This window comes from Scyliorhinus canicula, chromosome 3 (genome assembly GCF_902713615.1).
Source record: "Scyliorhinus canicula chromosome 3, sScyCan1.1, whole genome shotgun sequence".
In the NCBI taxonomy this organism is placed as follows: Eukaryota; Metazoa; Chordata; class Chondrichthyes; order Carcharhiniformes; family Scyliorhinidae; genus Scyliorhinus; species Scyliorhinus canicula.
In genome coordinates this window covers 62,923,188-62,945,485 of record NC_052148.1, presented here as the reverse complement: position 1 = coordinate 62,945,485, position 22,298 = coordinate 62,923,188, and the positions used below count along the sequence as shown (strand labels likewise).

At 44.7% G+C, this 22,298-nt stretch overlaps 1 protein-coding gene across 3 annotated transcripts in view; it reads left to right on the top strand.

The window, feature by feature from the left end:
• galt (galactose-1-phosphate uridylyltransferase) overlaps positions 1-7,213 on the top strand; it is an 83,351-nt gene extending 76,138 nt beyond the window's left edge. For 2 of the 3 annotated variants that reach the window (XM_038790633.1, XM_038790632.1), the window contains exons 10-11: positions 2,693-2,847; positions 7,010-7,078. In XM_038790633.1, coding sequence (XP_038646561.1) covers positions 2,693-2,847; positions 7,010-7,078 — 224 coding nt within the window. Of the gene's footprint in view, positions 1-2,692; positions 2,848-7,009 lie in introns of all 3 variants that reach the window. The other variant, XM_038790631.1, reaches the window with a different exon arrangement.
• Positions 7,214-22,298: the final 15,085 nt, after the last annotated feature.

Genomic DNA, 22,298 nt, shown 5'->3' with positions numbered 1-22,298 from the left:
AGAGTTTTACGACTGTCCAAGGAAGGGTCAGAGACTGTCCTGAGGCTAAGGCCATGCTCTTGGGGCATATTGAAGTGCTGTCCTGGGGCTAAATGGGCCATTTTAGAGGGCACTGCATGGCACATATGTTGTGGTTCCAGTCTCGGGTGGGACAAGGTCTCTCTGTTCAGTGACAGCTGTGACAGAATGCAGGTCTGAGCACAAATCCAGCAGAAAATGCTGGGCGGGGTTTTCAAGATGGCCACCACCCTTCCTATGGAGACTTTATGGAGCTCGCTGCTGGAACCACTACATCAGACAAAACATGGACGGACTCTTCCACCTTCGGTCCAGTATGTCCTCAACTCGGGGACTGCCTACTTCCAAGATAACAGAACAGTTTAGAAGCATCTATGTCTGTTGTGCATGCTGAGCACTTGCCAATAAGGTATTAAGATACTCTTTGTGCAGAATCTTACACATGATGGCAATGTTGAAGTGGCTGGCGGACATTCGCTGCTGATGCCCCATATGTTGGTCATGTGTGGCCTCTCGACACTTTGACTACCTGATGCCCTTATGAGAGTGTGAATTTGAGTGAGTAAAAGCTTCACTCACTCTGGCAGAGCGCAGCAGATCGTTCCTCCTTTTCCTGCACTACATTGTGGCCCTTTTGTTTTGCCATGCGTGCTGACCTCCCTCGCGACCTCCTCCCAAGCCAACATGGACAGGTGGGAGGGCCTCCTGCTTACAATAAGACATACGAGCAGAATACAGCCATTTCGCCCATTGAGTCTGCTCAGCCATTCAATCATGACTGATATGTTTCTCATCCCCATTCTCCTCTGCCTTCTCCCCATACCCGCTGTTCCCCTTATTAATCAAGAACCTAGATATCTCTGTCTTAAAGACACTGTGATTTGGCCTCTACAGCCTTCTGTGGCAATGAGTTCTACAGATTCACCACCCTCTGGCTGCAAAAATTCCTCCTCATCTCAGTATTAATGGATCGTCCCTTCAGTCAGAGGCTGTGCCCTCAGGTTCTGGTTTCTCCTACTAGTGGAAACATGCTTTCCACGTTCACTCTATCTAGGCCTCTCCGTATTCTGTAAGTGTCAATGGGATCCCCCCCCCCCCCCCCCCCCCCCCAATCCTTCTAAACTCCATCGAGTCCAGACTCAGATTCTTCAACCACTCCTCATATCCCGAGAAGCTTTTCCTGGCAGTCTGGAGGAGAATCCCCAGGGTGGCCTTACTGAATGATGAAACAGAGGACTAGGGCATTTTAGGCGCCATGGAGTACCTGCACGACACAACACCTGGCTTACAGTGAGTGTATGTCTGCCCAGGTGCCGTTTCGATAAGGTGAATGGGTCCTAGATCTCATGGAGTAATGGCGGGGTGAGGGAACCCCTGCCTGCTCCACCACGAGACTCGCCAAGTTCCTCGCTATGCATAATTAATTAACTAAAAAGTGGAAGATCACACAGGTTCATCGATCCGTTTGCTGCCCAGTGGGAATCACATCGTCTTTCCCACCTGTTACGGCACTTAGTCTCCAGAATGGAAAATGCCGACCACAGTGCTGAATGCAAGGTGGAAAATTGTCTGCAGGATTGTTTCAGAACCAAAGGAGGCTCAGCAAAGTACAGATCTCCTTTGCCACAGGCTTCCTTACATCTTAGGACTGGGCACCCAGAGGAATTGTCCCCGGCAATGGACTAAATTCCACTCCTGCATAGATGAGAGTCAGTCTTTGGAGATGATATTGAAAACCAATGGGTTAAAATGGTCCCAGCCTTACCCTAGCAGGTCCACACACACTTGTCATTCCCCCTTTCTGCTGTGCACCTGCCCTACTTTTAAAGTCAGTCCATAGCTTCCCAATGAAGCAGGGAGGATGAGTTATTTAGATTCAAGATGAACATATAGATTAATATTTATAAAACAATGTCCTACCACTGAGAGAACACCAATACTTACTGACTTTAAAAATGATGGCTGTTGGGGGGGCACGTGGCGCAGTGGTTAGCACTAGGATTGCGGCGCTGAGGACCCGGGTTCAAATCCCGGCCCTGGGTCACTGTTTGTGTGGAGTTTGCACATTCTCCCCGTGTCTGCGTGCGTTTCGTCCCAACAACCCAAAGATGTGCAGGTTAGGTGGATTGGCCACGCTAAATTGCCCCTTAATTGGAAAAAAAAAATTGGGTACTCTATAAAAGCAAATTACTGCGGATGCTGGAATCTGAAACAAAAGAGAAAATGCTGGAAAATCTCAGCAAGTCTGGCAGGATCTGTAGGGAGAGAAAAGAGCTAACGTTTCGAGTCCTATGACTTTGACAAAGTCATAACACAAAGCTTTGACAAAGAGTCATACGACTCGAAACGTTAGCTCTTTTCTCTCCCTACAGATGCTGCCAGACTTACTGAGATTTTCCAGCATTTTCTCTTTTGAATTGGGTACTCTAATTTTATTTTAAAAAATGATGCCTGGTGTATTATTAAAATAAATCATTTTGTTGCAGTTCACTGTAATTCCAAATGGACATGGGGATGCAGCATAAAATGGTTATTAATTTGACACTAACTTGTTAATCTCACTTGAGCCACAGTTTGGTGGTTTGCGATTTAGAAATGTCGAGTTGTACTAGATCACACCTTGATATACAGTACTTGCCATTGTTGTGTTAATAATACAATTATATTTCAACAGGAGCCCCTACTGGACAGTCCATTCTTGATGACAATTCCCATTGGCAGCTCCATGCTCACTACTATCCACCATTGTTGCGGTCTGCAACAATCAGGAAATTCATGGTGGGGTATGAGCTGCTAGCGCAGGCCCAAAGAGATTTGACAGCTGAACAGGTGAGAATGAGCACAGAGTTCACTTTGTATACATTAACAGTCACATCGCAGAATATACACTGAAATAAGCATAACTGTCCACTTTCATTTTCTCTTCCTGTGGAGTGTACTGGCCTCGAAACAGTAAGAGACTGTCAGTGATGATGCACAAAACATAAAAGATGCAGATTGGCTTCTATCTGAGCAAAATGTTTCAGTGCTTGCTTCTTTAAGTATTTACAAAGGAAGACTTGAGAACTAGGTTCCTGCCTTTTGACTCCTAAAGCCTCTCTGCCATTTACAAGGCACAAGTCAGGAGTGTGATGATATATTCTCTATTTGCCTGGATGAATACAGGTCCAGGAACATTCAATAAGCTTAACACCGTCCAAGACAAAGCAATCGGCTTGATTGTCACCTATCCACCACTTTAAATATTTAATCCCTCCAGTATTGATGCTTAGATGTGCTGTGTTGCAACACCCTGGGCTAGTGTGCGGTGAATTCAAGCCCCACTTGGCCCGGAGTCATAACACAAGTGAATTAACCAATAATTCTTAGAAAAATACCCAAAGTCTTTGACCCTTGCTGCCTAATAATTACAGCCACCAGGCTTGTAAGTTGAAACACAATTCATTTTATTAATAACAAGAACTATAATGAAATATGCAGCAAATACAACTGGATAACTATTATCCCTATACACACAGACACAAGACAAACATCACGGGGGGGTGGGGTGAAAATCATAAGTAAAAGGGAATAGAGGCTTTGTTTCAAGTGGCTGTTTATGGAATCTTTCTCCTCTTTTACAATCTGAGAAGGGTACTTGATCAAAACTGCTATATTTAGTTTATTTGTAAGACAGTGTGGAAGGAATAATTCATTCCAGAAGTGATTGCATGAAGAAACTGGGCTTTAGTATTTTTAAAACAAAACTTTATTATGAATACAATATTAAAATTTTAACTTCACACTTGAAAAGAACATGTTACAACTACCTCTTAAACACTGTGACTCAATGTCCATTGAAACAAAAAGAAAATAAACATACAGCCCTCGATCTATCTTAGTAGCATAGAGTAATACTTGTTTTATAAAGCAGATTTGTCTCCTATTAGAACCCGTCAGACTGGCTGATTATCTTCAAAAACCTGGTGTGTTTCAGTCTCTTCCTTATCCCTAGACAAGGGTGCTCTGCTTAAAATATTATTACTCGTTTCTAACTATCCTGCTGAGGGAATTGTGGGCTCAGTGTCAGACAGATCAGACTTCATCTCTTTTCTCTCCAAAGCCTCCTCCACAAAATTGACTGTCTGCATCACTTGGCTACACTAAAAAACAACATCAACTCCCCAAGCTGAAATGCAAATTAACTCTGCAGACTGAAAGTACATGATTCGCCAGGGATATTCCCCTTTCAAACCACAGTGCTTTAGCCCAGACTGAAAAACCACATTCCTTTCATCAGTTTCACCACCTGGCTCCTAAAAGCTCCCATGCCTTTACAAAACCAAACCTTTTTAAAGAAAAAATTGACCACTGCAGTCAAGCACACTATAATACCAGGCTTTTAACTCTTAAATTGTGCCAATATTTAGAAGCCAATATTCCTAAAATCCTCCATTCATCATACTGTTCAACCTTTGCTTTCAGTTTAAGCTTTTTATCGTCGATTCATTCAGGTCTCTGTAGTTTCAGAAATACTGCACTCACAGCCTTTCTGGAGAGCGAGAGGGCAGGTCCTTGTCTTTGTTTGTAGCCTGCAATGGTTTCTCTGTAGATTCATTCATACAGGTTATTTGCAGCTTCAGAAATAAAACATCCACAGCATTCCTGGAGAGAGAGAAAGCAGGTCCTTGTCTTTGTGTGTCTAGGACTTAACCGCTCCATGAGGTCTCTCAGAACCACCGACTGGGATAGGATCCCGGCACCACCTATTACCAGGCAGAGTGCAGCCTTTTGGCCAATTTGTTGGCCACCAGTCAATCAATCAAACCAAGTACCACCCTATCTCTTTCTCTCGTACCAAAAAGTTTGAGGTATCTTATTCAAACCAGCAGAGTGTTCTCTCCTGTAACGTCCGAATTCCTTATTCTCCATCCTGCTTGACTTAAAGATACATGTCTGAATCATCCATGGATCAAAATGATAACAGCAAAGTATAAGAAAGGGGAATAAGGGGATGAACAGGAAGGACCCATACAACTGCAGCAATTCAACAAGGCTCCTTTGACAGCACCTTCCAAACCCATGACCTCTTCCACCCAGAAGAACACATGCAGCAGGTGCATGGGAACATGCATGGAGGTTTCCCTCCAAGCCTCACATCATCCGGACTTTAAACTACATCGCAATCCCTTCACTGTCACTGGGCCAAAGTCCAGGAGCTCCCTTCCTAACAGCACTGTGGACGTGCCCACACCACATGGACTGTAGCGGTTCAAGAAGCCAGCTCATCATCATGACTTTGAAATATGTCATTCCCCTTCATCATCAAAATGCGGAACTCCCTACCCAACAAAACTGTGGGGATACCTGCACCATGGCCAGGATTTTGCAGTCTCTCCTGCCCGGCAGGATATTACGATCCATGATTAGAGATATAATAGATATAAATAGCTTGCTGCATCCACCAGGAGATGAAATGTCCTGGTCTCTGTGACTGCAGCCCTACAAAAAGGTAGCTCAGTAGCATCTTCTCGAGGGCCAATGGAGATGAACAGTAAATTCTGGCCTTCCTAGCAACCTCCATATCTTATAAATGAATTGAAAAAAAAGTTTGAAATAAGAGTCGGTAAGATTGATATCAATTAGGTGAAGACTGTAGACAAATTAAAAGGGCTCAAAACCATTCTAATATGGGGCAGTATTTATTCCAGCCTGTGTGTGGGGTATGGGCAGCCACATACCCATTAATCTTACTTCAATCCCATGTAAAATAATGGGTAGAATTTCCACCCCTGTGCCATGTTTTGCAGCGGTGGAAGCGGCCCACCATTTGCGGGATTTTCTGGTTCTGCCGCTGTCAACGGTGTTTCCCATTGTTCACATCCTCTGACAGTCGCCACTGTCGATGGGACTGGAAAATCCCACCCACTAGTGAAATGGAATGTCAGTGAACAGGGATTTGGAAGAAGGTGTTTCTTTCTGATCTATTTCCTCGCCTTCCTCCGAGAAAGCAGTGCAACAGATAAGCCACTCAGCATATTGCACCTCGAAATCCAAAGGCATTTGACAACATTCTAAACAACAATTTGATAGTTAAACTTCAACTTGTGGAGAGGGTGTCAATAATGAGTTGACAGAAGAGGTGAAAGCTAAAAATACTTATTACAGGGTGGCACAGTGTCACAGTGGTTAGCACTCCTGCCTCAGCGCCAGGGACCCGGGTTTGATTTTGGCCTTGAGTGACTGTGTGGAGTTTGCACTTTGTCCCCTTGCCTGCGTGGGTTTCCTCCGGGTGCTCCGGTTTCCTCCCATTGTCCAAAGATAAGCAGGTCAGGTGGATTGACCAAGATCGATGAGCACGATTGCGGGGATAGTGGGTCTAGGTAGTGTGCTCATTTGGAGGATTGGTGCACTGTAGGGATTCTATGAATTCTATGGAGTTTTAATGAGAAGCGGAAAGTAAAGTGATAAATCCCAAAGATCAATGCTGGGTCCACTCCTGTTTCTAATTTTCATCAATGACTTGGACTCAAAACTGCAAAGCAATCAAATTTATAGATGGTATCAAATTAGGAAGAGTTAACTAGTGGAATCAGAGGAGGCAGCCTGGAAATTACACAATAGTGTGTGATGCTCCTCTCTATTTTCATTACTACTGTCAGCAAGCCTTGTAGCAGATACTGTAATAATGCTTCAAGTAGTGCCTGCAGTCTCGAGCTTCTGCCATACATTGTGACCTGTGTTGTACACATCACAGTCACCTACAGACACCTGGATAGATGAAAGGCTGAGGAGATTAGGCATAGATTTGAAAACGTTACCATATTAGACTCACAAATTACTGGCTGCACATAATCTACACCTGACAGATGTTACTGGAGCAGGTGGCAAAATGATTTTCCAGCAGTATTATGTTCATAATCTCCTGTCAGTCCCTAAATTGCACTTTAATTAATCTATTGTGTCATTTTAATCATTACTTGCTGTAACCGAATCATTCTTTAACCTGCAGGCTGCTGAACGCTTGAGGAATCTACCAGAAGTTCACTACAAGCTGAAGCAGAGCCAGCAAGAAAAATGAATGGATTCAAATAAACTGTAACAGACCTGCATCATCACAATTTTTGCGTACATTGATGAGCGTCCAAAGTTTTTACTTTAAAAAAAATCTCCAAAAATGTAACATTCAATTAAAAGCCTTTGACGCCTACTGTAACCTTGCTTTTGTAATCTGTTCTCCATTAATGTATTTGATGGGAGATTTGTAGTGGGCTCTGACGGGGCTGGGACGTATTTGATGGGGGATTTATGGGGGGTTGGGTGGGTCACCATCATGCATGCGTGCTGTGGTGGGGGGGTGGGGGGGTTGGAGAGGATGCTTCTACTTGTCAGAAGGTGGGGGAGCAAGAATTTGCATTATGGTGAGGTGGGGTCCAAGAACCGGACCTCAATATTGGGCCGGCTGCTCAAAATGGCAGCCCGATACCGTGTTTCCCAAAGAATTCTGCAAGCTTCCCTCCATGCATAAATGTACACAGAGATTGGGACTGAATCGCTCAAGGACACCGCTCCTAGTGCCAGCAGGGACCATGAGCGATTCTACTCCGGCAGGAGCACCTCTTCTCCAGAATGAGAAAATCCAACCCATTATATCAGAGAAGAAGATATACATGTAAATTATTTACCCGTGGGAGAAATGCTTGGGTTTTTGGATGTTAGTCTGTGAAAGGGGAGGGGAACAGCAGTTGGGTGTAGAGTAAAGTACTAATGGCAAAGGAACCTGGATGTGAGGGGGATAGAAGAATAAATAAGGATATCCCAGACAAAATAGTCTCTGGAAAGTAGGCGTAAAATGTGCTTGATGAAGTTAATGTGGAGAATGCAAGGCGAAGAAAAGGGTGTTGTAGTGGAGAATGAGACAGATATGTCAAAGCTATCATGATTATAGATGATTTACAATTTGGGTGAGGTTCCAGAAGACCATTTGAGAAGCTCCAGTGGAGAAAGTAGAATTATCAGAATGATTGGATACTGCGAAACTGGGAGAAAGGTGGGACTTATATTACGTGACTATCAAAAATCCATTTCCAGAAATGGTGAAGTGAAAGTTTAGAAAAGGAATGAAAGAATCAGAGATCTAAAGATGAGGTGTGGGAGTAGCAAAGGGGAGCTCCGGTAATTTTTCAATTGGGATTAAGCACAGGAAACAGCACCAACCATCATCAAATGTAATAGAAGGAGAGGTCATTTCAGGGCCTGGGAAAGCTGGATCAGTGTTCTACATCTACAAAAAAGATAGAAATAACTGGACCCCATGTGGATTCCCATAGCAACACCTTTTATCTGACTGAAGTGTGTAGAGTTACTGAGCATTAGAGACCCTATCTGGAAAAGCAAAGTGTTTGACCTTCATGGCATTCATCTTGCGGAATAATTTTGATCAGTTAGTTTGTTTGGAGTTGAATCTGTTATTGACAGTCTATCCAGTAAAACATTCACATTCAGTTTTTATATGCTATTGTTGAATAACTAGAGACTGGCTTGGTTAAATCTGTGATTGTATGCTCCCAGTTGGAAAGTTGCAGGGACTGTAACTTAAGAGATAAAGCCCTGATTCTTCAATCTGCATCGCTCCCCACTGGGAATATTAAGTTAGCCCTTGCATGTTTTCCAGGCTTTGGTTATTAATACTCTTCATCGTTGACACTTGAGCATAAAGAATACCCACTCTGAAAATATTCAGGAAGCCTGCTATTACTCAGTGAAACATATACAAGCATGACCCAGTGCTTTCAGCAGGGGAGAGAAGAAAAATAAATGCATGACTTTGATCCATTAACAAAATTCCAGTATTATAAAATAAGACTCAAATTGGAAGAGCAAAATCTCACACTTCCAGGATTTCCTCCCACATTCCCATCAAGCTAGTCACTGAGAAATATAAACAATATTGATATGTTTACTTGATCACATTTCTTAACTAAAATATGTTGAGTTAGATTTGTATTAACCAGAGAATGCAAAGAAACAATAACATCTTTGTAAACATTTTTTTTGTGTTGGCAGAAATTGACAAATGTCTCTTTTGAAGAGGTGTTGAGCAGGTGAATAAAGGAGAACCAGGAAATGTCATATATTTGGATTTCCAAAAGACATTTGATAGGATATCATATAAAAGATAGAAGCTCATGGCATTGGGGACTATATATTAACATGGATGGAGGATTGGCTAACTAACAGAGAAGAAAGTTTGGGCAGCATGGTGGGTTAGGCATAAAATGCTTCACAGCTCCAGGGTCCCAGGTTCGATTCCCGGCTGGGGTCACTGTCTGTGTGGAGTCTGCACGTCCTCCCCGTGTGTGCGTGGGCTTCCTCCGGGTGCTCCGGTTTCCTCCCACAGTCCAAAGATGTGCGGGTTAGGTGGATTGGCCATGCTAAATTGCCCGTAGTGTCCTATAATAGGTTAAGGGGGGAGTTGTGGGTTACGGGTATAGGGTGGATACTGGGTTTGAGTGGGGTGATCATTGCTCCGGCACAAACATCGAGGTCCGAAGGGCCTGTTTCTGTGCTGTACTGTTCTATGTCTATGAAAGTCTGAATAATTTTCAGGTTGGCAAACTGCAGCTAGAGGAGTGGCACAGCCTGAACTAATTCTGATCTGTATTCATGATGTGGATGAAGAGCCAGAGGGCTGGATTCTCCGATTTTGAGGCTATGTCTGTGGGAAGTGTCTGGTTTTACAATGAAAAGGTTTGCGCCCTGATGCCGCGCTGATGCTCCGCCCGGTGGGGGGCTAGCAGTTGCGTCTAGAAAAACCCGCGGCATTTCCGACATAAATTGTCGGAGAATTGCCGGGTCCGTGGCCGCGCATGCAGCGGTCGCACCGTACAACACGGCGCCGGCCGTGCACGGACCCGGCCAGCCAAATAGTGTCCCCCTGGACCCCCACTCACCACCCCCCACCAGACTCCCCAGCCCTCTCCGAAGCCCCCCCCCCCCGCCAGCAGTGGGGATATATTTTAGCATAAAACAATCTGACGATCAGAAAGACCATACTATGTCTCTGTAATGTAGCAAATATTTAAATAGAGGCGGCACAGTGGCACAGTGGTTAGCACTGCTGCCTCACAGCACCAGAGACCTGGGTTAAATTCCGGCCTTGGGTGACTGTGGCGTTTATATGTTCTTGACGTATCTGCGTGGGTTTCCTCCGGGTGCTCCAGTTTCCTGCTACAGTCCAAAGATGTGCAGGTTAGGTGGACTGGCCATGCTAAATTGCCCCATAATGTCCAAATGTTTAGGTGGGGTTATGAGGATAGAGTGGGGGTGTGCACCTCAGTAGGAAACATATAAACATAGAAGATAGGAGCAGGAGGCAGTCATTTGGCTCTTCAAATCTTTTGTCATGATCATGGGTGATCATCCAATTCAATAGCCTAATCCTGCTTTCTCCTCATAACCCTTGATCCCAATCGAGCAATAGGGTGCTCTTTCAGAGGGTGGGTGCAGGCTATGATTCTAAACAAGCCTAGAAATAAGCTATATATTGTGTGTAATCCAACTGGGCTGTATTCAATGTTGAAAAATATTCCAATTCGAAATTTCACTTTCCCTTAGTTTATTTTCCACAGCACTTCGTAGATCCGTTCTTTTTCATGTGACCATAAAGTGCAGGGACTTAACAGCCTGTGGGATAAAAGAAGCAATGGCTAATTTATAAGAGACACTTCTGGAACTCACAGAAATACATTGAAGAACGAGGGAGACTTTCTACAAGTGCTGACTTCTTGACATTTACTTGTGGTTACCATCTGACTGAGTTGAAAAGCTCATTTTCCATTAAGTTAAATGATGGGTATTTAAAAAGGGCATCATTCAGCTCTGGTGCATGTGGTTTAGTGGGTTTTTTCAATGAAAAGATAAAATAACTGATTTATGTTCTTGAGGCAGGAACAGCATGTCCATTCACAAGTATTACATGCTGCCAAATTAAAGACTTTCCCTCTTGTTCAGGTTGGCAATTTAGCAAGTATGTGTTAGTCTCATCCTTCTCACCCTCAGTATTTGGAGTTTTTTTTTCAAATAAACAGCTGGAAAGGACCCATAGTTCCTATCCCACAAGTAAAACAGGCAGAAATTGACAATTGGTCAATTCCAACTCCCTGATATCTGGCTGTAAAACGCCTTTCTAGTCAGAATTGATAACTGTATATATAATTTCCTCCTCCCATCCACCCCATGTCACTTGCTCAAAACCTTAAACCTATGTCTCCAGTCCTTGTTTCATCAGCTAATAGTAACAGTTTTTCATTGTATAACTGATCAGGGGCAAAATAGAAAGTCTGAAAGGACCTCTGCAGAAATATAGCGGTCCAATTCTGTAACTTACAAATTTGCTATTTGCATCGACTTTGTTGGACCTATCAGGAGGTGAGCTAAGTAAAATTTTCCCAAGGAAGTGTAAAGATTCTCCTAGCCGCAGCCCCTTGATGTGAGGGAAGCAGGCGGTAGATTCATGTGTGCCTCCCAAAACCCTCACCCCATCGAAATTTCCTTTGAATAATGTGGAATCCAATGTCACCAGGTTTCATGCCATTTTCTCACCCTCTTGTAGCATATACAGCAAGAACTGTGTGTCAGATGACAGACTGGAATTTCGGGAGCATGGGATTAAAAATCCGAGGTTTTCATTTAGGCATGATATTTTTAAAATATGTGCATCTTACTAAATACTTAATAATAATTGACTAGCCCATCTGAAGCATGTGTTTCTCTTTCATCTCTTTTTTAAAAAACTGGCAGCAAAATGCAACAAGCTACTGGAGAAAAAAACAAAACATCAAACTGAGAAAGACTGGAAGTTTGAAGTGAAAATATGAATTATTGGGAGTATGTGAGAGATTTAAAAATTAAAAAATATCTCATTTATATAATGCCTTATTGTGTTTCTTAGAACCATCTCATACGCTTTGTCGAGCAATGATTTTATTTAATGTATAGTTACTGTTATGTCCGTCTAGCATTTCAAGTGAGACTTTGCCATACTACCTTCTAAATCACTTTAGCGAGCATAATTCCCTCTTCCTCACAAAAAAAAGCACCCTAAATGGAGATCTGCTGTAGGGATAACAACTTGAAACTTAATAGTATGGGTGTTGTTAAGACCTGAAAAGCACTTCCTGAAAGCTTTGGACAGAGATTCAATAATAGCTTTCATAAGAGAATTGAATATTTCCACGAAAATGGAAATAGAATTGCAGGGCTCTCTGGAAAAAGCACGGGAATGGAACTAATTGATTAGCTCTTTTAAAGAGCCGGCAGAGGGACGAAAGGCCAAATGGCCTCCTTTTGTGCTGTGCAATTCTATGACTCTGTGTTTAAGGTTTTATTGGCTTCAAGCAACAAGATAGAAAACAGTCTGAGTTTACTGCACTCATAGGGGAAATGCACATCTTCAATCACTGTTCTTCAGGCAACAGAAAAATAATGCCGCCTCCGAAATAGTTTTACGATAATCTAGTCTACGCCAATAGATGCAAATGTCCAATAAAACTATTGAGAGACAAGTAAGTCTTTAACCAGTACTTTATAAAGCAAACTAATTAAAGATCTTTCTTTAAGATCAGCATGGGGAAGTAAGTCAGGTCTCTCAGAAGGAATCTGAGATATTTAATCATGCACTACTGATTTCCAAGTAGTTACAAATTCCTTAATTGCCTCTTTTGTTCCCAACTCCCCACTCCAAGAGTGCACTGGAATTTTAAGTATAGAAAGTTCAACTTGTATAATTAAACCTATAATTATTCATACTCCAGTCTAATTAGACACCATAATCACTAATTTGAGTTGATTAGAGATAATTAGTCAAAGAAATTAGATGATATATAATTAGTTCTGTCTCAGAAGAGACACTACAATCTAGGGCAGCAACGCGCGTCTGTCGCAAAGTCTAATTTTTTTAATTTACTCAGATGCATAGACCTCCTCACAGCTTTCCTGATCTAAATTTACCAACATAATCATCCCTCATCCCTTATCCTTCAAATCTGTTTCGAATTCCCTTTAGATGCATCTATACTATTCACTTCAACCATTGCTTCCACATTCTCGCCACTCTTTGAGCAAAGAAGTTTCTTTTGAATTCCCTATTGGTTTTCTTGGTGACAATCTTGCGTTAATCGTCTCTAATTATGCTGTTCCCTGCAAGGGGAAACATTATTTCCCTATCCATTCAAAACCTTTCATAATCTTAAAGACTTCATTAGGTCTCCCCCTCGGCCTTCTTTTATCAAGAAAGGAGACCCAGCCTTGATATTTATAACCACACATTTTTGGTATCGTCCTTGTAATCTTCAGTCCCCCTATACTCTTCATATAATTAGGAAGCAGAACTGTAGTCAGAACTCTCAGTGTGGTCGAATCAAAGTTCGATACAGATTGAGCATAACTTCCCTACTTTTCAATTCCATTCGCCCAGTATTAAAGCCGAATGTTTGGTTTGCTTTTCTTATGGTCTTGCTAGTCCGTGACACAATTTTCAGCATTTGCACTCTGAGATATTAGGAAGATGATGATATCACCCCTGGACTAGCAATCCAGAGTCCTAGACTAATACGCTAGGGGCACAGGTTCAAATCCCACTTGGAAAACTGGTGGAATTTCTAATTAGCCAGCAAATTAAATTATTTCATAAACCAGGTATCAAATATGATGTGGAGATGCCGGTGTTGGACTGGGGTGAGCATAGTAAGAAGTCTTACAACACCAGGTTAAAGTCCAACATGTTTGTTTCAAACACTAACTTTCGGAGCACTGAGGAAGGAGCAGTGCTCCGAAAGCTAGTGTTTGAAACAAACATGTTGGACTTTAACCTGGTGTTGTAAGACTTCTTACAGGTATCAAATAAGCTAGGCTCAATAATGGTGGGAATAAAATTATCAGAAATTTCTGTAAAAACCCATCTGGTTCACAAATGTTCTTTGGGGAAGGAAATCAGTCATCCTGGTCTACATGTGGCTCCAAACCCACAGCTATGTGGTTGGCTCTGAGCTGCCTTCTGAAATGGCCTGGCAACCACACAGTTATACCAAACCACAACAAAAAAGACAAACCTGATGGATCACAACATATCGAGAGGACGGTTCACCACCAACTTCTCAAGCACCATTAGGAATGGGTAACAGGTGCTGGTCTTGCCTATGCCACCCACATCCAATGAAAGAATAAAAACAGATATTTCCCCAAACCCACCTGGACTTGGACCTTCCAATTAGAATTTACAGTGCAGAAGGAGGCCATTCGGCCCATCGAGTCTGCACCGGCTCTTGGAAAGAGCACCCTACCCAAGGTAAACACCTCCACCCTATCCCCATAACGCAGTAACCCCACCCAACATTAAGGGAAATTTTGGACACTAAGGGCAATTTATCATGGCCAATCCACCTAACCTGCACATCTTTGGACTGTGGGAGGAAACCGGAGCACCCGGAGGAAACCCACGCACACATGGGGAGGATGTGCAGACTCCGCACAGACAGTGACCCAAGCCAGAATCGAACCTGGGACCCTGTAGCTGTGAAGCAATTGTGCTATCCACAATACTACCGTGCTGCCCTTCCAAGTAACATGTGACCTCCCTAATCTTCGTACTAAAATGTATTACCTCACATTTATCTGTGTTGAATTTTATCGACCGATTATTTCCCCATTTTGCAAATTTGTTCATGTCCTCCTGGGGGGAGGACATAGTGGTCTATTAGTAATGTCACTCAACTAGTAATAGAGGGCAACTCTCAAAAGTGGTCCACAGGCAACAAAGTCCTTAAAGAGGAGGTCACAAAAGACCCCAGAATAACGGCAATGACAGACCCCAAAGGAAGGGCAACAAAAGAAAAAGAAGAGCCAGAAATGAGACAGGAAAACGAACCCAACACTAAAACATAAAGCATTAGAAAATGGAAAAGCCAAACTAAATGAAAGATAATAATCCTGCAAAAATTATTTGGGAAGTAAAATTGGCAAAGAACTGTTTGGCTGAAATTAAGACAAGTAGAACTGAAGGTTCCATTTGTGAATCCAGTAAGACCATGATGGACATTGCCCTCGGAAGAAATGCATAAATTAAAGACTTCCAAAAGAAGATAGAAATTGAACATAAAGAGGGATCAGCAAAGGAAGTACTTAAAAAAATAATCAGCAAAAATAAATAAAGCTCCAGAGGAGACATTGGGTGGAATCTTACCATGTTTCTTCAAAGTGTCGGTTCCGGTGAGACAACCTGTGAGAATCCCGCTAACGCTGAGAGCGGGAAAACTCTTCGAATATTCATCCTCTTGAGAAACAATTTTTATATACCCACGTGATTCACGCCCCGCTCTGATGGCTTGCCTCTGATTCATTTACTACGGGAAAATGTAATCTCTGTAATCAGTGGGGCACTCCTTTTAAACAGCTTTCCAGTACTTGTCCTAAGACCAGTTGGGGGAGGGCCACCAGGAAGACAGCACCAAGATTTTTGGAGAGACCTTACCAAACTCCTGGGTAGTGTGGAGCACAGGCATGACATCCTCTACCCGCGTTCCCACAGATGTCCATAAAACAAGGTCACCACTTCTGCCTGGGATGCAGTGGCCGCAATAGTGCGTGCCAGCTCGCTGAATAAGAGGACAGTGCAACAGTGCCGGAAGAAGATAGATTGCCCTTTTCATACACCAGGGTAAGTCTGCCTTCTAGTGTATACCGCTGCACATCTTCACACACTGTTCGCACCTTCACAATGATCTCTCACCTAGCCACCTCACAGATTCTTCACACTTATCATGGCGCCCTCTGTTTCCACCACCTCCAACCCCATTCCCCTGCCACCCCCCAGTAGATCATTTGCTCCTCACATCCCAGCATAAATTCAAATCTGACTCATGCCAGACTTCATTACCATCTGACCTGGTAGGACTCGGGCCTACATTCTCCCCATTCCTCGCCATCATCCCACCACAATCCCAGCTCGTCGTGAGGTTGAAAAAGTCATCTGATAGCTGGAAAATGTCAAGGCCTCTGGCGCAGATAGAATCCCTGCAGCTGTATTGACAAACGGCGGAGAGGCACTCTTGACAAGAATCCACAACCTCATCACCTTTGTCTGGAAGGAAGAGAATATACCGGGTGATCTCAGAGACGCCTTAATTGTGACCACCCTCAAGAAAGGACAAAGGTCCGAATGAGGAAATTACAGAGGGATTTCCCTACTCTCTGCCACGGGAAGGGTCATTGCAGGAATGCTCCTCAACCTTCTCCACCCAGTGGCTGAAGCAGTCCTCCCTGAGTCTCAATGTGGCTTCCACCCATCAAGAGGCTCCATGGACATGATCTTCAGCACTCACAAAAATCGAGGAAAAGTCCAGGGAGTAGCATCAACCTCTGTACATGGCTTTCTTTAATTTCTGAAGTGCCTGCGACTCTAGCAACCATGAGGGATTGTGGAGCCTCCTCAAATTCGGCTGCCTGCAGAAATTTGTCTCCATTCTCCGCCTGTTCCACAATGACATGCAAGTCATGATCTTCACCAACGGAAACACCGCAGACCCAATATATGTGCAAATTGGAGTCAAATACGGCTGCGTCATCGCGCCAATGCTATTCTCCATCTTCCTCACAGCAACATTCCATCACAACACCCTGAAGCTCTCCTTTGGAGTGGAACTAACGTACCAGACAAGCAAGAAACTGTTCAATTGCTAACACCTCCAGGCCAGAACCAAGATCACCCCAACCTCTATGACTGTCTGCAATATGCAAGCAATGCCTGTGTGTGCGCACATTCAGAAGCTGAGCTACAAACCATCGGTGACACATTCTGCAAGGCATATGAAAGAATAGACCCAAGACTAAACATCTGTAAAACAAAGGTTCTCTACCAGCCCACACCTGCCACACAAAGCTGCCCCCCAACCATCGAGATCCAAGTTGAGACCCTGGACAATGTGAATCATTTCCCATATCTCGGGAACCTCCTCTCGGCGCAAGCAGATATTGACGATGAAATCCAGCATTGACTCCAAAACACCAGTCTAGATTTCGGACACCGTAGAACCTCAAATTCAGCACCAAGCTCATGGTTGACAGAGCAGCCTCGGTCCCTGCCCTCCTGTATGCACCATAAACATGGACAATGTACAGCAGACACCTTAAATCAATGGGTGGGCAACATTGTTCGCAAGCCTGACACAATACCCCCGAAACAAGTGTTCTACTCCGAGATCCACAATGGCAAGCGATCACTGGGAGGGCAGAGGAAATGCTACAAGGACACTCTGAAAGCCTCCCTAAATAAATGCAACATCCCCATCGACATGTGGGAATTGCTTGCCTTAGAATGCACAAACTGGAGAACAAGCATCCGCGAAGGCACCATTCACCTCAAGCATCACAAGGTGGAGGACGCGGAGGCCAAGCATAAACAGTGAAAAGAGAGCACAGAATCCAGAGTGTTCCACCCACCTCATCAAACACCACCTCCCAAACCTGCGGCAGTATTTGAGGATCCAGGATTGGTCTATTCAGCCACTGCAGAACCCACCTCCCCAGAGTGGAAAGAAGTCATCCTCGACTCTGAGGAACGGCTCAATAAGAAGAGCAGAATATCATCATGTCACCGGTGAGGAACCTGGAAAATTAGAAATTGTATTACCTTTGGAGAGAATCACATGTTCCAATTCTCGCTGAATTTTATGCCAGCTTCACCGTTCTCACTGCCAGCTTACACAGGCTCAAAATCGCCCATTTAAAATAACAGAGAAAATGGCTGACAGCAAACATGGCAAAAAGTTCCAAGAATTTACAAATTAAGTTGGGAAGAAGGAGAATTAAGAAGGAGAAGACAATGGAGAACAAGCTGAATTCTATGAAAAACCAACTAGAAACTAAGAACACGTATAAGAAGTCCAATGAAGAATTGAGTGTGAAAAATTCAAGATTGAAGAAGTTTCTAGAAGAAACTAAGCAGTGGAATACTTATAAACTGAGATATAATAGACGGTACTGTGGGACCCGGGTTCGTGCCAGCCCCGGGTCACTGTCCGTGTGGAGTTTGCACATTCTCTCCGTTTCTGCGTGGGTCTCACCCCCACGACCCAAAGATGTGCAGCATATTGGATTTGTCGGGGGGGGGAGAACAATTGAATTGGGAGCTGTCAAGTCTCAGCAAGCAGTCTGAAGAAACTATGCAGAGCCTTCAGATGGAAGTTGAAGAGGAGCACCTTGGCAATGAAAAATACACTGAAAAACTGAAAAAATTGAAATGCTGGAAAGAGAAAGAACTAAATATCGACTTATCTAATATTATGGGCCAGGGTTTAGAGAACCCCAAAGTATATCATGGAATTCACCTGACCCACAACTTTTAACAGATTTTGGTTATGGGGAGCATAAGGGCCCACTTTACAGGTGTGATGCAACAGAGATCTAAAGTATTTTTAAACCAAAACAATGTTTATTCTATGAATCCAATTAACAGTTATAAACGCACAGTAAACAGTTAATCACACTACCAACACACGTAACTCCACTGATACAATACTCTATAGAAAACCCTTAATAACTTCCCAAACACATCCGTAAGTTTAAAGCACAAATTTCTCCCATCGAGAGACTAAGTCCCGACACCGGAGTAAAACCCGGAGTGTTTCACTCCGGCGTCGGAGGTCGCTCCCCGCCCCTATTCTCCATCCCTGGGTCTAGGAGCAGGGCCGCATCATTTCAGCGCGCCGGGCCCTGGCGTCGCGTAAATTAAAATTACGACACCCACGCTGTGCGCAGGTGGCCGGCGCCAACCCCGCGCATGCGTGGTTGCCGTCCTCTCGCGGCCGACCTGCAATATTGTGGGATGGATCTTGCGGGGCGGCGGAGGAAAGGTGTTCCTCCTTCAGAGAGGCCGGCCCTCCGATCGGTGGGCACTGATCGCGGGCCAGACCCCTTTTGAGGCCACCCCCCGGTGCTGGATCACCCCTCCCCCCTCCACAGTCCGTCCCCCCAGCGTTCCCGCGCTGTTCCCGTCGGCAGCGACCAGGTGTGGATGGCGCCGGCGGGAACCCGTCGTATTGGGCAGGCCACTCGGCCCATCCGGGCTGGAGGATCACCGCTCGCCCATTACAAACGGCGAGCGGCGATTCTCCCAGCAGCCAGCCGTGAATCTCGCCGCGGCGGTTTGGGGGGGAATGGGAGAATTGCGTGCAGGTGCCGGGGCAGCGTGGTGGGACTCGCGCAGCGCCCCGGCGATTCACCCACCCGGTGTGTTGGGGGGGGGGGGGGGTGAATTCCGCCCAAAATCTTTTAAAACAATGACAGCCGGTTTTAAATTCTCTACGAAAACAGGTATTACTTTGAATCATCAATGAGCTGAAGACATTCTTTAGCTTGTAGAGAGAGAGAGATCCTTTTAAAGCTGCTTGCTTTTAATGCAGCTCTCCAACTCTGAAAATGAAACCAAAGCGCACTGTGGCACCCAGCTCAAACGAAAGTGAAAGACAGACAGCCAGCTTGACCCACACACGGACATCACTGCAGCTACTTGATAAACACCCATTTCTTAAAGGTACACTCCCATGACACTAAAAGGACTCTGGAAATTAAGCTTTATCTGTCAAAGATGAGCTGTCAGACCCTTTGGCCTACACTCCCCAAGGTTTTTCCACCATTTGTCAAAAAGCTGTGTCTCTGCTTCTAATAGACATTGTTGGAGATGTAGGCTTGTTCTCACAGCATGGAGACAGAAAATCACACCCACAAGCAAATAATTGCTGTTGATTTCTAAAGAAGTGTTTCAACTGCTAGTGAAATATTGAATATCCATAGCATATAATATGGAATACTTTCTAACGCTGAAGTAGAAAAGTACACAAATTAATTGTGCATTTGACTATATTCCAGGGAATAAAATTCAACCTGCTTTGAAAGTCTCTGAAAACTTCCCAACTGCAAAGCATTGTTGCCAATGTAACATTCAGGGTGTTGGAACCAGCCCACATGCCTAAAATGTCACTTTATATTTTATTTACTTGGTTGTGCTCCCTGAGCAGGCAAATTCACTAGCCAATGTGGAACTGAGCCTTACCAACTGGAAAAGTCCTGAGGTTTAATCCCAAATCTGTAATGAGCTAGTTAACCTTGATTGAGGTGGTAACTGTGTTCTGGATGTCTGGATTAGGGAGCTGATCAACAGTAACCTGTTTTCTGAGTTATATTCAATGCTTCACTTTTTGATGTGATTGTGATGCTCTGTCATTATATCGCCTATCCTTATTTGAATAGACCACATTAAGAATAGATTATCTGGTGAGGTGCTGAAGGATACCTAGCTTCTGTAGACTTGTATTCCAACCAATGCGGGAATATTTTTGAGATTTGAATGATCCCATCTTGTAAAGAAACACCAGCCGCCAGAGTCCTCATTTACATAACAGTTTTTCACAACAATTCACCCAGCAAGCTCCTTTTAAGACTCAGTCTGCAAGCGTTGAGTTACTAATGGACTTCTCTAGCTTCCAGCTATCAGTGACCTTCTCCAGCATCCAGCTATCAATGACCCTCTTCAGCATCCAGCTATCAATGACCTTCTCCAGCATCCAGATACCAATGACTCTCTCCAGCATCCAGCTATCAATGACCCTCTCCAGCATCCAGCTACCAATGACCTTCTCCAGCATCCAGATACCAGTGACCCTCTCCAGCATCCAGCTACCAATGACCTTCTCCAGCATCCAGATACCAGTGACCCTCTCCAGCATCCAGCTACCAATGACCTTCTCCAGCATCCAGCTACCAATGACCTTCTCCAGATCCAGATACCAGTGACCCTCTCCAGTATCAAGCTACCAGCGACCCTCTCCAGCATCCAGATACCAGTGACTCTCTCCAGCATCCAGATACCAGTGACCCTCACCAGCATCCAGCTATCAGTGACACTCTCCAGCATCCAGCTACCAATGACCTTCTCCAGCATCCAGATACCAGTGACCCTCTCCAGCATCCAGATACCAATGACCTTCTCCAGCATCCAGATACCAGTGACCCTCCCCAGCATCCAGATACTAGCGACCCTCTCCAGCATCCAGATAGCAATGACCCTCTCCAGCATCCAGACACCAGTGACCCTCTCCAGCATCCAGATAGCAATGACCCTCTCCAGCATCCAGATACCAGTGACCCTCTCCAGCATCCAGATAGCAATGACCCTCTCCAGCATCCAGATAGCAATGACCCTCTCCAGCGTCCAGATACCAGTGACCCTCTCCAGCATCCAGATAGCAATGACCCTCTCCAGCGTCCAGATACCAGTGACCCTCTCCAGCATCCAGCTATCAGTGACTCTCTGTAGCATCCAGATACCAATCACCTTCTCCAGCATCCAGATACCAGCGACCCTCTGCAGCATCCAGATAGCAATGACCCTCTGCAGCATCCAGATAGCAATGGCCCTCTGCAGCATCCAGATACCAGTGACCTTCTCCAGCATCCAGATAGCAATGACTCTCTCCAGCACCCAGATAACAATGACCCTCTCCAGCATCCAGATACCAGTGACCTTCTCCAGCATCCAGATAGCAATGACCCTCTCCAGCATCCAGATACCAGTGACTCTCTCCAGCATCCAGATACCAGTGACCTTCTCCAGCATCCAGATACCAGTGACTCTCTTCAGCATCCAGATAGCAATGATCCTCTCCAGCATCCAGCTATCAGTGACCCTCTCCAGCATCCAGATACCAGCGACCCTCACCAGTATCCAGATAGCAATGACCCTCTCCAGCATCCAGATACCAGTGACCTTCTCCAGCATCCAGATAGCAATGACCCTCTCCAGCATCCAGATACCAGTGACCTTCTCCAGTATCCAGATAGCAATGACCCTCTCCAGCATCCAGATACCAGTGACCTTCTCCAGCATCCAGATACCAGTGACCCTCTCCAGCATCCAGATACCAGTGACTCTCTCCAGCATCCAGATAGCAATGACCCTCTCCAGCATCCAGATAGCAATGACCCTCTCCAGCGTCCAGATACCAGTGACCTTCTCCAGCACCCAGACAGCAATGACCCTCTCCAGAATCCAGATACCAGTGACCTTCTCCAGCATCCAGATACCAGTGACTCTCTCCAGCATCCAGATACCAGTGACTCTCTCCAGCATCCAGACAGCAATGACCCTCTCCAGCATCCAGACAGCAATGACCCTCTCCAGCATCCAGATAGCAATGACCCTCTCCAGCATCCAGATAGCAATGACTCTCTCCAGCATCCAGACAGCA